The sequence below is a fragment of the Podarcis pityusensis genome, assembly GCF_964106645.2.
Source record: "Podarcis pityusensis genome assembly, chromosome: 13".
Classification (NCBI taxonomy): domain Eukaryota; kingdom Metazoa; phylum Chordata; class Lepidosauria; order Squamata; family Lacertidae; genus Podarcis; species Podarcis pityusensis.
Window position 1 is genome coordinate 35470663 of NC_138038.1, and position 14738 is coordinate 35485400.

General features: G+C 51.1%; 1 protein-coding gene across 2 annotated transcripts in view; it reads right to left on the reverse strand.

Annotated features, from left to right (window-relative positions):
* ALDH16A1 (aldehyde dehydrogenase 16 family member A1) overlaps window positions 1–13724 on the reverse strand; it is a 46936-nt gene extending 33212 nt beyond the window's left edge. Inside the window, exons 1-8 of one of the 2 annotated variants that reach the window (XM_080976120.1) lie at window positions 11680–13707; window positions 8682–9067; window positions 5772–5874; window positions 3644–3770; window positions 2639–2817; window positions 2375–2452; window positions 1288–1472; window positions 514–666 (exon numbers count right to left, since the gene is read on the reverse strand). In XM_080976120.1, the coding sequence (XP_080832246.1) occupies window positions 514–666; window positions 1288–1472; window positions 2375–2452; window positions 2639–2817; window positions 3644–3770; window positions 5772–5874; window positions 8682–9067; window positions 11680–12493 (2025 nt within the window). In that variant the 5' untranslated portion in view covers window positions 12494–13707. Of the gene's footprint in view, window positions 1–513; window positions 667–1287; window positions 1473–2374; window positions 2453–2638; window positions 2818–3643; window positions 3771–5771; window positions 5875–8681; window positions 9068–11679 lie in introns of both variants that reach the window. The other variant, XM_080976121.1, reaches the window with a different exon arrangement.
* Window positions 13725–14738: the final 1014 nt, after the last annotated feature.

The window sequence follows — 14738 nt, forward strand, 5'->3', positions numbered from 1 at the left end:
AGGAAGCTCTTTAAACCCAAGGGCCACATTCCTTTCTGGGCAACCTTCCCAGGGCCACACGCCAGAGGAAAAAAGGGAGTGGAGCAAACTTCGTAGCGAACAGTTCTTTCTACACAGATCCACACACAGCCCTCTCTATCCTCCATCCAGGCAAGGAAGAAGCATTATCCAGAGTTCAAGGACTTCATTCCAGTCAGGCAAAAACGCTCAAGGGGTGGGTGGGAAGTAGGGTCAATGTTGCCTGAAGGAGGGAGTATGGCCTGGAAAGAATCCCGAGGGCCAGACCGAGAGGCTTGGGAGGGCCGCGTTCAGCTCCCACACCTCAGCAAGAGCCAGAACGCCTACCAGAGGCCTGGCAAAATTTAGGGGCTGCCCCAGACCCGCAGGCTACTAGGTGCCAACTCTGTGGTAGAAAGGAAGGGCCCCCAGCGGTATGTTAATTCAATAAATAATAATAATAATTTAAAAATGCCAGTTCTAGGCCTCAGTCTGCCTACCCCCAGTTCAACCTACCTGCCCCCAGTTCTGCCAGATGGCATCTACTAGCCCGTCGACGGCGCTGTCCAGGTCAGCCGAGTCAAAGACGATGAAGGGCGACTTCCCTCCGAGCTGCAGAGACAGCTTCTTGCCAGTCCCAGCGGTGGCCCGGCGCAGGTTGCGGCCCACCTGAAGCGATAGCAAAGGGACTGTGCACATGAGAACACGGCTTTGTGCGTCTTTAAGGCGGCACACTTGTTTTAAAATATTCATGGGCCGCCTTTTGGAGCATAACTTTGTCAAGGCCAAACAATTTAGAATTCGGCACTGGAAATAGCAAGCCCTACATATAACTCTCTATCAACGTTTAATCGGTAACGGGCAGCAAGGCGAGGCTGTGCTGCTCACCCGGCCTCCCACCATCAGAGTCGCTGTAGCATACTGAGGTGGAGAAGGGGAGAGGAGTGGTTAGCGCGGTGAATACCTGCTGGCAGGAGCACCGGATTGGCTCTGCCACGGAATCTGCCCTGCGCCAACCTTGCTGCCCCCCTCCACCTGGTGTGCAGAAGCAACCCAGCAGGAAAGAAGCCGTGTGAACAGTGCTGGCTGCTACTGTATCAAAAACGTAGGAAATGGAAAAGCAAAATTTCTGCAAAGCCATCAGCTGCAAAGGAGCATGCTAACTGCACTCATGCATAAGCCGCAGGGACAGAATGTTGCAGCTCTCTGAAGGGTAATGGATACCGGAATTGTAAGGCCCCAGACCAGGGCTATTGTAAGCCACTTCTCTGAGGGGAGAGAAGCACTCACCTCGGCAGAGCCAGCAAAGGCCACTTTGTCAATGCCTGGGTGGGCGGCCAAAGCTTCTCCCAGACCCTGGTCGCCTGTGATGACGTTGAGGACCCCCGGAGGGAGCCCAGCCTGGGCGCAAACCTCAGCCAGGAGCAGAGCCGTCAGCCGGGTAGTGCTGGCTGGTTTCAGGACTATGGTGTTTCCTATATGGCAAGAAACGAGGGGCAGGTTGAGGGGAAGAGAGAGAGAGAAAAGGAGAAGATGTGAAGAAGAAAGCAAAGGAAAGATCCAGCTTTGTCGTCTGCACTCCACCCTGGTCAACCAAGGAAAGAGAGCAAAGACTAGAATCACACATTCCGCTCCCCCGTTTTCTGTTTACAACCTCGCTTGCTAGGGCTGCAAGAAGGCACATTGTTTTCCCTTCAGCTGGAACTAGGAGGTTCACATCCATATGGGGACGCAGGAAGGCGACCAGTCAAAACTGGTGAAAAGCACTCCAGGCCACAGAGGCCACTTGTGCCTCACAGGGGTGTCAATTTGAATAAAAAATTGGGGCCCCCAGTAAAGCCCTGCATAATCAATCACCAGACATGCTGCATGAAAGGCAATGCTCAACAACTTTGTGGGGGGCTGGCCCCCTCAAATATTTTATTGGGGAGGGGAGCCGAAGGGACCTTGGCCCCTAGGAGTTGGCTCCTATGTTCCAGGAGTTATCCCAATGGAGTACACCGTGCCCTGATTTTACAGCTCCAGTTTCCACGTCTCTGTTTTTTTTAATAGTGGAAAAATAAGCCAGCATGTCAATGCGATATAAACCATTTTTATGCCGTTGACTTGGGAGGGCGCCTGCTAAAGGTTTGCAAAAGTATGAAATGGTGGGGGAAAGGTGGGGAGGGCGAGAGATTCTCCCACTCTCCACGTCCCCACTTGTCACTAGAGCTCAAGAAAACTGACAGAACCGTGGAGCCTTCTTCCAAGTTGGCCGGCGAGCTGAGCCGAGATTTGAACCCGTGTCCCACCAGCTCTAGTCCAACCACTGTGCCACTTTTGTCACTTTTCTCAGGGTCAACAGATGCTCCCACTGCCCTCCCTCCATTTCACATACCCATGGCCAGCGCCGGACACACCTTCCAAGTCAGAGTCAGCAGCGGGAAACTCCTGGGAATGAGAGCTGCCACGACACCTATTGGAGGGAAGGTTGGGTTTTTATTGGACCTCTGGGCACAGTTAGAAACTGCAGCGTTAAAAAAACAGGGAGGGGGCAGTGAGCTGAGGTGCTGCCATGTTCAGCGGGGAAAGGCGGGGCAAAGGGGAGGGGGGTGGAGGCCCCTCTCTGCCCTGGGAAGACTATCCAGCCCCTCCAACTCACCGAGAGGCTTCCAGCCCTTCATCTCCACCTCCATCAGCTGGGCCCAGCCGGCGTGATGGTAAAAATGGCGGACGACCAAAGGCAGGTCTGCATCTCGGGCTTCCCGGATCAGCTTCCCGCTGTCTAGGCTCTCGAGGAGACCAAGGAGCCGCTGGTGTTTCTGGATGGTCCTGGCCACGCTGGGGAGAGGGGGAAGAAGAGATGGCTACCAGTCAAGTGAAGGTGGGCCTCAGAGAATACCCAAAGGGCCTTTGTATGTTTCACAGTAAAAAGAGGGAGCCATGACACCTTAAGAGAGGAATAGGAAGCAGGTCGCCTGTTTATGTGAGAGATGAGCATCCAAAATGCTAAGTACAGTGGTACCTTGGGTTAAGAACTTAATTCGTTCTGGAGGTCCATTCTTAACCTGAAACTGTTCTTAACCTGAGGTACCACTTTAGCTAATGGGGCCTCCTGCTGCCGCCGCACAATTTCTGATCTCATCCTGAAGCAAAGTTCTTAACCCGAGGTACTATTTCTGGCTTAGCGGAGTCTGTAACCTGAAGCATTTGTAACTGGAAGCATCTGTAACCCGAGGTACCACCATAAAGGGCTGATACTCACAAGGGTTGCAACATTCCAAGAAAAGACCTTGTGAGGTCCGATACCTTGTGCCTGAGGCAGTTGTGTAAATTGACACAGCTATACCTGCTAATAACAGTCTTTTTGTGTTGTTAAGAGCAGGTGAGCAGTAGGCCTGCTCTGTTCTGCCGCTGCCTGCCTGGGAATTAAGTCCGTGTCTGTAAGAACGCTAGTCTTGCTGATAAATCTATATAACAAATTAGTAATGTAAGTAATACCTGCTTGCCTTGTACGTGTATATTGAATCTAACAAGTGCAAAGGGCACTGTGAGCAAAAGTTATTGCTATCCAAACTTTGAAAGAGTGTCTTGCACAGTTTTTATAGGAGGGAACAAAAGAAGCCTAGGAAAAGTTTTCACGAGTCAGAAAAGGCTGGCCACTTACTTGTACAGGTGCCGGGCCCGGACATGGCCAGGGAGCTGGCTCCAGGTTTCGAACGCTTTAGTGGCAGCATCAACCGCTGCGTCCACGTCTTCTGTGCTGCCCTGAAGGGTGGTGGCCAGTGGCTCCCCTGTGGGGTGTGGAAGAAAGGAGAAGAGGTCTCTCTCACCACTCCCAGGGCTGGTTTTATAGCAAATCGTAAACTCTGCAAAGGCATCAGCACAATGTGGAAGGAAGGCTGCAGAAGCCTTTTCAGGGATGGGGAATCTGCAGCCCCTCCAGATGTTGTTGGAATGCAATTCCCAGTATCCTTGATCAGGCTGGCTGGGGCTGATGGGAGATGGAGCCCAACAACTTCTGGAGGGCCGAAGCTCAGCCCTGTTTTACGCTAAGAAGAATCTGGTAGTTGAAGACGACGATAAAGACAAAGAAGAAGGAGAGAGAGAAAAGAGGGTTCTAGTCCTCACTATTTTGGTCAAAGCAGTAACAACCTCTCCAATTTGGAAACAAGAAGGGCAGTGGAGGTGCCACTAGGCCCCTGGAAAAAGACTAGACCTGGGTAATATCAATACTCAGAAACAGCCTTTCAGCCTCAACTTACCTTGGTTAATAGCTCTGCAATGTGTTCCCCGCCCATCCTAAGCTTCCCTGCCCAATCCATGCCAATGCAGCTCTCAGAACCAAGATATGCAAATAGAAAACAGCTTGGATCTAACCATTACTACCATCAGAAGACTGGGGTATAGGAGGTTCCTTTGCCAATTCCCCTCCCCCCCCCCCGCAACACTTTCCACCATCCAAAAACCTGCTCCAGAGGGTTGTTGGGGTGGGGTGAGGTACCCTCTGGAACAGGGTAGGAGGTGGTGCTGGGGACTGAAGGGGGAGCTTTCCCGCCTCTTTCCACCAGGAATATTCCCACTGCTAGATCCCACTGCCTTGTATGGATGGAGGACAACATCTAGAGCCAAGCCACTGTTTGCACAGATAGCTTTTTCATCTTTGAACATCACAGGAACTGAGCTTTAAAACGAAGAATAACAGACAGCCCCATCAGACACCCCTGCAGCTTTTTGGAATTCTATGTTAAAAAGAAAAAAGCAGCGTCAGATTCTGTCTCTTAAAAAAACAGGAATATTAATCTGTTTGACAATTTGACTATCTGACAGCATCTGAAACAGGAATGGACAGAAGGCAGTTTGGGATCCACTGGGAGACCCCTGGATGATCTGCAAGAGACCTTTTGGAGAGCCAGTGTGGTGTAGTGGTTAAGAGCGGTAGTCTCGTAATCTGGGGAACCGGGTTTGAGTCTCCGCTCCTCCACATGCAGCTGCTGGGTGACCTTGGGCCAGTCACACTTCTTTGAAGTCTCTCAGCCCCACTCACCTCACAGAGTGTTTGTTGTGGGGGAGGAAGGGAAAGGAGAATGTTAGCCGCTTTGAGACTCCTTAAAGGGAGTGAAAGGCGGGATATCAAATCCAAACTCTTCTTCTTCTTCTATTGTGGTGTTATTGCAATGCACTCTGCCTGCATGAGGCTGCTCTTGAAGAGGACTCAGGAAAAGCCATTTGATAGAGATGCAGTGGACAGGTTACTGGCTGGAGTTCCATCGAGATCTCTGTTTTAAAACAGCTGCCTTGGCTGCCACTTTGTTTCTGGGCCCAATTCAAAATGCTCACATTAGTGTTTAACGCCCTAAACAATTCAGGCCCCACACAGACTGCCTCTTTCCCTACAGAGACCCTCATGGGTGTAAAAATCAGTGGAGAAGCTCTTTCGGTTGTCTACAGAAGAAGAAGAAGAGGCGTTTGGATTTGATATCCCACTTTATCTCTACCCAAAGGAGTCTCAAAACGGCTAACAATCTCCTTTCCCTTCCTCCCCCACAACAAACACTCTGTGAGGTGAGTGAGGCTGAGAGACTTCAAAGAAGTGTGTCTAGCCCAAGGTCACCCAGCAGCTGCATGTGGAGGAGCGGGGATGCGAACCCGGTTCCCCAGATTACGAGTCCACTGCTCTTAACCACTAAACCACACTGGCTCTCTAGCTTCCCCAAGAAGCTTGGGGAGGGGGCAGGGGAGGGCATGCTCTGTGGCAACCCCTAAGCTGTGGAGCTCATCTCATCTGCCTCTACCTGTGGTAGGATTCTTGGTGGTGCAGGTCTCCCTTCCGTCCGGCTTCAGCCATTCTCCGCCTATGAAATGCCCGAAACTACGGCCGTGGGATTCCAGCCATGTCTAAAAAGTAAGGGGGTGGGGAGAGAAAACGAAAAATTAAAGGGACACCCAGGTTTGTGTACTCCATCTTTCTTCTTTTCAAACAGAGCTTAAGAACTTGAATGTTTCACCAGAAGTGTGCTGGGCTTTTAAAACCGCTGCCATATTTATTTTGCAATTGGATGCTTCTGCATGTCTTTAAGAAATTAGTTTAACTGTGCCTGTAAGGCTGCATAAGCCCTTCTTAAACAAGCAAACAGAAGATGTCTTCCCCACATTCTTCCTCGCATACAAAGCAATGCCGCTTTCAATATATGGCCACAGACCCTCCAAGTGTCCCTATTTTCCAGGGACGTCCCTGATTTAGAGAAGCCATCCCAGTTTCTTATTTGATCCCAGAATGTCCCACTTTTCTTCAAGAAGTCCCTATTTTCATTGGAGAAATGTTGGAGGGTCTGGAGCTATCTGATCCCTGATCCCCGGCAATCCTGTATAGGTAAGTTTTGTTAATGTTTAATGTTTAATTATGTTTTTATATGTCGGAAGCTATCCAAAGTGGCTGGGGGTCCCCAGTAACATGTGTGGGTATAAATGGTAAAATTATCATTGTGGAATGGGATGTCCCTATTTTCACGGGAGAAATGTTGGAGGCCATGTGCCAGCTGCAATTCACAGGAAGTATTCATCCATCCCACCCCACAACCGAAAGTACTGCAATATGCAAATCTATACAGACCCAAGCTATTAATTAATGGATCCAATCAGCTAAAGCTTAAACGATTAATCAACTAACAGCACAATCCTGTGCAAGCTAATTTGGAACTAAACCAGATCAAAGGAGCTTATTTTTAGGTCGAGTGAGCAAAGGACAGCAGTGATGGAACTCCTTAATCAAGCGAAGAAGAGGCCATAGCTCAGTGGTAGAGCATCTGATTTGCATGCAGAAGGCCCCAGGTTCGATCCCCAATATCTCTGGTCAGAAAAGAGCCCTGCCTGAAACCACTGCTAGCAGAGACAATGTTGAGCTAGATCAGCCAAAGGTCTGAATCAGTGGAAGGTGACCAACAATGATGCTAGAACCTGGCAGGAGAGGGACAGCCAACCACATGCTTTGGTTCAAACCCTGGTTGAGAGCCAGTGATGGGGAAAGACCACTGACACCCCCCCAGGGGCTGCCAGACAGAGCAGACAATACTGGGCCAGGTGTAGGGACGGGAGGATGAATTTGTTCCGTCTACACTTCAAGCCTAATTTGCTAAACCTGAACTTAGGCTAGGTACACAACATACATTTAAAGCACCGACACCGACACACACACACACACACACACACACACACACCAAGAATCCTGGGAGTTGTAGTGTATCCCTCAATGTGCCACAATTCCCAGCATCCTTAAACTACAGGATTATTGGGTGTGTACGCTTTAAATGTGCTGTGTGTATACAGCCATTTATTTGGATGGAAACACAGCTATCGATAGGATTAAATCTGTGATGCGGTTTTGGTTCAGAAAATGTGCAAAAAAAAAAAAAAAGAGGCATATTTTCTGGAAAGGAATACACAGAAAAATGTGTATTTTTTGAAATGCATGTTTTTAAAATGTGGGTTTTGGGTGTGCTTCTTTTTATAAAAAACGATCCACAAAACCGGGAAGACGACTGAGCACACGGAAAACTGAACACAGAAGACAGATGGGCTGGTGGATAAACACTCTGGTATTGAGGAATCCTGCAAGGGCCCTGAGACTTGTGCCATCACTGGGTCGGCCAAAGGCTTCCAGCCGATTGCGCCCCAGACCATCCTCTGGATTTGATGAGGCAGGAGGGAGTTGCAATGTGCGCTGCTTAGAGATCACAGGAGGAGACATAAGTCCAGGGGTGTTAACCTGAATGCTCAACTTTTCATTTACCTACTCAAGGGTCTACAGTCTGTTCCAGCTATAGGTGGGTGAATGCATGCATGCTCTCTCTCTCACTCGCCCTTCCTATTGTGGGCTGTTGTTTGGTCATTATGTGCTTGCTGTATTTTGACAGATCCACCTGCCTCTGCACACCAGAGACAGAGACTCAACCACATTGGCAAGGCCACTTCAAAAAGAACACGTCTAGAGAAAGAAATAATCTACTGCCACAATGATTACATGGGTCTCTGCTTTCTTTTTTGTTCACAGCCCCTACTTATATTTTGTTTAAACGATCAAGGGTTTTAAGGCTACAGCCATTCATGGAACTGCCAATCACAACAGAGGCTGGCCCTTTAAGGCCAGTGGGGCACTGCCCCACCAACCTCCCTCTGCCCTCTGCCAATCCCCACCTGCCTGCCTTCTTACTGACAACAACCAGTCCAGAGGATGGCCTCCTCCTCCTTAGTCTCAGTGTTGGCCCTTATAGAACTCAGCAGGAAGAGGAGGGCAAAAGCAGAATCAGCTGGCCTGCCATTGTCTCTGGCGCCACCTACTGACGGACTCCCTGCCTTCCGCCCTACCGACACAATGGGCACCAACCACTGATGACTTATAACCCTGAGATCACTGGTTAAGAGGCTTTTAGAATGTTTTCAGATTTTTTCCAAAAGCTGTTTTCATGGTTTAATTTTAAAAGGTTTTATTGCTGCTGTGCCTGCTGCTTGGGGCTCCTTTGGGAGTAAGGGCAGGATATCTCTCAAATAAATAATAGCAATAAGATCAGAGAGGCCCTAAGAAAGGGCACTTTGGTGATTCTAAGGAACTGGAAAAAATTGACTTAGGGTGGGGACTGGGGATCTGGACTCCTGGGTTCTCCGAAAAAGGAGCAGAGGTCCTATCAGGCTGCTACAGTGCAGGCAACCTTTAAGAGGAGGGGCTCTTGAACGCTGGTGTCTTTCCGAGGTCCTCCTTCAGGGTCCTTGCAGAGCTCCCTGCTCCAGCTCTCCTCCTTGACTTGCCGAGGCCCATCTGCCTCCCTGCCATCTCCAGCTGCCTCTCGCTCCTTCTGGTTCTTGGCCCACATCTGCCGGATCCAGTCCATCTCGGCTGTCCACAGCCTCCGGTCCTTCTCCCGCTGGGCTTTCTCCTCCTCCCACAAGCCCTGGAACAGCTTCTCCCTCTCCCGGAAGTGTGCCCGGATGTCCCGCACGAGATCATCAAACTTGTCGTCCCGGGGCCTCTTCCTCCTGTTGCGGAGCTGAGCCAGCTTCTCCCGGGTGCTCAGCAGGGTCCGTGGCCTGGAGAAAACTGCAGGGGGAAGGAGTTATTTAATTTTTGCAATATGCTTTATGTGGGGCTGCCCTGGTACCTGCTCTAGAAGCTGCAGTTAGTGCAAGGACTGCTCACAGCAGCAAGCTACCAGAAACATGTTCCTTATCTGCAGAGGATCGCTGTTGCCAATTTGCCAATGGGCCAACTCTGAGGTTGTGGTGCTGAAAGCCCTAAGGAGCTTGGGCCCAAACTCAAGCAGACAGCTATCTCGAAGCTGGATAGCTCAGTTGGTTAGAGCACATTGCTCACAATGCCAAGGTTGTAGGTTTGATTCCCCATAAGGGGCAGTTGCATATTGCTGCATTCCAGGAGATTGGACTAAATGGTCCTCCGATTCCCTTCCAACTCTATGATCTCTATATGCGATATCACATACTCTACCCAGCCCAATGCCACCATTGGGGGAATAAAGCATCACAGATTCTATATGAAATAGCACCACCATCAGGTCAGCTGACAAAACTACACATAAACCAAGATAAAATCCAACCCATCTCTAAGAGGTAAACTAAGGCCTGGGGGCCGGATACGGCCCAATTGCCTTCCAAATCTGGCCTGCAGACAGTCTGGGAATCAGCGTCTTTTTACATGAGTAGAATGTGTCTGTTTATTTAAAATGCATCTCTGGGTTATTTGTGGGGCATAGGAATTTTGGTTTTTTCCCCCCTTCCAAAATATAGTCCGGCCCCCCACAAGGTCTGAGGGACAGTGGACCGGCCCCCTGCTGAAAAAGTTTGCTGACCCCTGGCTAAGAGCCTCAGTGCGGTACGGGCAACTGCTGATCACTTCGACTTGCCCATTTACCTCTGGCAATTAAATAATAATAATTGTGTAAAGTTGAGGAGGGTTGGTTCTTTTTCTCTTCCTCTGTTCTCCAGACCAACAGCTTGCCCACATGGGTTACATGGATTAAGTAACCTGCAAGGCTGCTTTTATGAAGCGTAGCTGTGAATTGTAGATTCCTTACATTCTCCCAGAAAATATTTAAGAATTGGAAAGCAGTCCAATCACACCCCAAGTGGCATTATATTGATTTTATTAAAAAGAGCAAGATGCAAGACGGAAAACAGTGGGGCAAGAATGACCTCATAAAGACGCAGTTGGTTCATTCATCCTAAGAGGCCCCTGTGCCTCTTTGCTTCTTAGACAAGCTTTGTACATAAGCCCACTAACGTTATTAGCCTGCCTAAAACAAATGTACTAGCCTTGAGGGTGGGGAGGGGAGATACAGAGAACCCCACCCTCCTCCTCTGGAAGCAGACTGCATTTCTGTGAAGGGGCTTCCTTCATCTGGAAGCCTGTCTTGTTCCTACACTGGGCACAGAGGATGGATGAGGTTCCATCACTTCTTCACCAACCCACTCACTTGCCTGCCTTCCCGTCCTTGTTGCCCAAGGCGAATGGGTAACGCCTTAAAATACAAGGCTCTATTTCGCATTCCAATGATATTCCACTTACTCTGATCATCCAGATATAATACAGTAGCAAAAACAGACCATGGAGTAACAAACTGATACCATGAACAGGATGCAAAATTGTGGTTTTTTTAAAAAAAGAGTGATTTCAGGATATTGGCTGGGATATTAATAGGTTGGTATTTTTTACGTTTCCTGGTTTTTAGCCTGGATCGGCTCCAACACACATAGATATTTTAGGAAAGCTTTCAGGATTTTAAGTTCAGCATCCCTTTGGCCATCAGAGCCCAGTAGCCAGCACATGTCTAGGTTCCTAGTATGAGAAAAAAGACTAGGCAGAGACCAGTTCGAAGGAAAAGGTTATGGGCCAAGATTCCTGGGGGCACAGATTCCTTTTTATACCGAGTCTGACCCACTGGATGCGTCTAGCTCAATACTGTCCACACTGACTGACAGTAGCTCTCCAGGTTATCAGGCAGAAATCTTTCCAGCATTACCTGGAGATGCCGTCGACCAAACCTGGGACCTTCTGCTATGCAGAGCGGATGAATGACCACTTAAGGCAACTCAGTGCCCATGGAAAGGAGGGAGTTTGAAAGCCAGACAGGAATCCTGGGCATTCTGGAAGGTGGCGATGCCTAGCAGTTGTCAGCAGGAAGGTGAAGGAAGGACTGCTTGGGAGCCTTAGGAAAGGGATGTAGTGCTTTTGGAATTCTGAGCCTCAAGAAAGGTAGAGGTGGCCAATAGTGTCAAGCCAGATAATCAGGAAGGCGGGTGGGTGATGGGTGGGAAAGAAGCTGCCAAGATTTCCTGGGTTCTCCAGTAGGAAGTGGGTTTAGCAGGGATGCCACGTTGGGAAGGTGGGTGCAGGAAAAGGGCGCGGTCAGGTCATCAGGGTTCCCGGGCCAGGAAACCTTGGGAGTGGAAATGTGGGAATGCTATGAGAGACAGGATTCCTGGCTTCAGTGTCATTAGGAACAGAGTGCAAGGCAATTCTGACAACCTGGGCATCAGGGCTGCGGCACCAGGGGAGGGCCGGATAGAAAAGGGCTGAGGATCAGAACACCTGGGTTCTCTGGAGAGCAGCCACGGGATATGTATATATAAAATCACGTGTCACATATATTCCTCCTCCCCGTCCCATCCAAAAACTCCACCTCTCGCTCCACTCACCTCTCCGGTTCAGCGCTGGTCTCCAAGGAGCCTCTAAGTGCACCCGGCTCTCCCGGCGAAAGAGAGGCTGGTCCGCCCCGCCGGGGGTCTCCACGTGGGCGTCCTCCTGGCCGTAGAGGTAGGCTCCCCCTCCGACCCGGAGGCCGCTCTCTTCTCTCCCGGGACTTTTCTCCTCCTTGACGATCCCGCCTGCCACGTGGTGGTGGAGGGCCGGGTCCTCGGAGTGGAGCAAGCCCCCGACCCCTGCCTGGGAGGAGGACGACGACGAGGCGGCGGCGGCCGCTACCGCGGAGGAGGAAGGCTCGCCTTGCGGATCCCCGTCGCTGCCGTCGGTCACGGACACCTGGGTCCACGCGTACTCGTCCTCGTGGAGCTCGGGGTCGAGCTCGGGGTCGCTCTCCTCCTTGATCACCACCTGGCACCAGGGCGCCGCGCCTCCGCCCCCTCCGTTGCCGCTGCCGCTCCCGCCGCTGCCCAGGATGGCGTCGAGTTCGTGGAAGAAGCGGCACCTCTGGCGGGCGATGCCGTCCTGCAGCTTGGCTTGCTTGTAACTCTTCTTCAGGTCTTTGCCTTTGGTCCGGCACTGGTCCTCGTCGCGGAAATAGCCTTTCTCCGCCATCCGCTCCGAGATCCACTGGTAGACGTCGGCATTCCGGTGGCAGCGGTTCAGCTGCGTCTGGATCCCTTCCTCCCCCCACAGGGCGAGGAAATCCAGCGTCTCCCGGTGGCTCCAAGTGGCTGCCCGGGTGCGGGGCACTTTGGGGCGATCCGCGCTCTTGGGGCCCAGGAAGGAAGAAGGGGAAGGCGAGGACATGCCCGCGATGGGAAAGGACCGGCGATTATAATAATAATTATACTACTAATAATAAAATAATAGCAATCATATAATAAAATGAAATGGAATAGGGGGTCCCCCCAGCTCGGTTTAATGAGGAGCCTAACCCCGGTGCACGCTGGGATACAGCCCCCTCCCTAACCCAGAAGACCGAGCGAGGCGGAGTAAGAGGGGCGGGTACCTCCGCGGTAGCACGTAACCCGAGGTGGGACTTACCACGGGCGCGCTGGCCAATGGGCGCGCAGTATGCATATGACCCTGATTCAAATCGGGCCGCTCGGCCACGCCTGTTGGAAGAGAACCTCTCTTTGCCCCGCGAAGCAGAGAGCGGGGCGCTGAACCTCCCGGGGAACCCAGGAGTCCGAGCGCATCTTCGTCTACCTCGCCTCCTTTGGGCGCTCTGCTCATTCAACGCAGCAGATCCCTGCACGGCACGGACTGGTCCCCCCCCCCCCCCAGGTTAGCTAGTCTAGCTGCAGCCCAGCAAGATAGCAAGAAAAGCATAGTTTGGGGCTTGCATATCCGCAGCATAATCCCCCCAGTTAGTTCCTGTGTTCTCTCAAGGGGCGGACAGGATGTCCTACACGGGGTTGGGATGCAGAGGTGCATTGACATTCAGACGAGACGACAGAGAGAAAAAGGAGCGAAGCGGGAGCTTTGGCAGGATTCGAGCACGGGCGAGACTTTGCTTCCCATTCTAAGGTTGTTTTGTGCACTGCAGCAAGGCTCGGCCGGACTCCTGGGTTCTACAGGGGATCCCAGCTCTCTTAGTTAGAGCTGACTTTGCAGCACGCGCAAGTTCTTCCGCGTCCCTTTTCCTAAATGCAGACTTAAATAACAGTAATAGTTGAAACGTGCCGCCGTGAAGAGGGAGACCTTTGGAGCTCGGATGGTCAACGACACCCACGTGAGAGGCGGCGAGTCCAGCCAGAAGACCGCTGGCTCAGCTGAGGAGCGAAGGTCAGGGTTGGAGAGCGGCGGGGAAGAGAGGGGCAAAGACCAGGGCAAAGGGCGGCGGGCTCTGGGGAAGGAAGGCAGACCCTCCCCATGACCTTCCTGTTTGCAATCTACTCCTGCTCCCGCCCTGCTTACTAAATAGCCTTTGCTTTTGAAGAAAAGAAATCCACACTTTCCTCCTCTTCCAACATCTCCCTGAATTCCTAACCCCCACCGGATCCCTCTCCCGCGCTCTCCTCTTCGGGGACCCAGGCGTCCGGGGGGCGCCTCCCAGCCTGCTTCCCTTACCTGGGCTGCCCCAGTGCCCTCTGGGACAGGCCCATACTCCATGGAGCTGTAGATATCGGGCACTGAAGGGGCCCCGCGCCTGCTGCCGCCTCCCGCCGCTGCTGCTGAGCCAGCCATGGGCACTAATTGGGCTGCTTCCCCCTTGACAGTTGGACTAAGCACCAGCCAGGCTAAACATTCAGCCACCCGCCCCCTTTAGGGCGGCACTTCCGGACTCCTGGCTTCCATAGAGACTGGGAGGTGGAGAGAAGGGACGCATTGGCACCATAGAGATGGAGAGGGAAGAGGTATATCGCTATCACAGAGCTGGGGGGGGGGGGGGAGAGAAAAAGTCTTTGTAACCTTTTAAGAATTCTTATAAATTTTCATGACTACAGACGAGGCTTCCTGGTTACTTTTTATTTTGTTTACCACAAAATGAAATGCATATCAAGGAAAACCCTCCAACATTGAGGTTGCATCTTCTTGGTTACTTTTGAAAGCTGTTTTGTTTGCTAGTTGGGACTATAAATATCAGCTAACCTTCGGAATCAACAGCTAAATCCAGGATTTTGGCGTGAATGGGATTGATTGGCCAGAGGCTATTGCCTTACCCTTCCCCACCCCCTGCCCCCCACCCCAAGAGAAGAAAAACCAGAGCTCAGCCTTACAGAGAAATCCAAGGTTCCCTGGTAAATGTGTATAGGATTTAACCTTTATTATCTCAACACTGCAGGTTACAGGGGAGGAACTGAGAGATAGAGAGGAGCCTGCAATGTATTCTAAGATTCTTACATACTTAGGAACGTATACCAAAGCCTGGCTATTGGTGTAGTTGAAGAATCTGGTTTGTTATATAAATGGTGTTTTATATTAAAATGCTTGCATTGCCCCAACAGCATTTAAGGAAATAACCCCCCCCCCCAGTATTAGCATTAAAACAAAATAAATTAAACGCAACAACAAATTGCTGCTCTTCCATGACACCAAAGCTCACTCT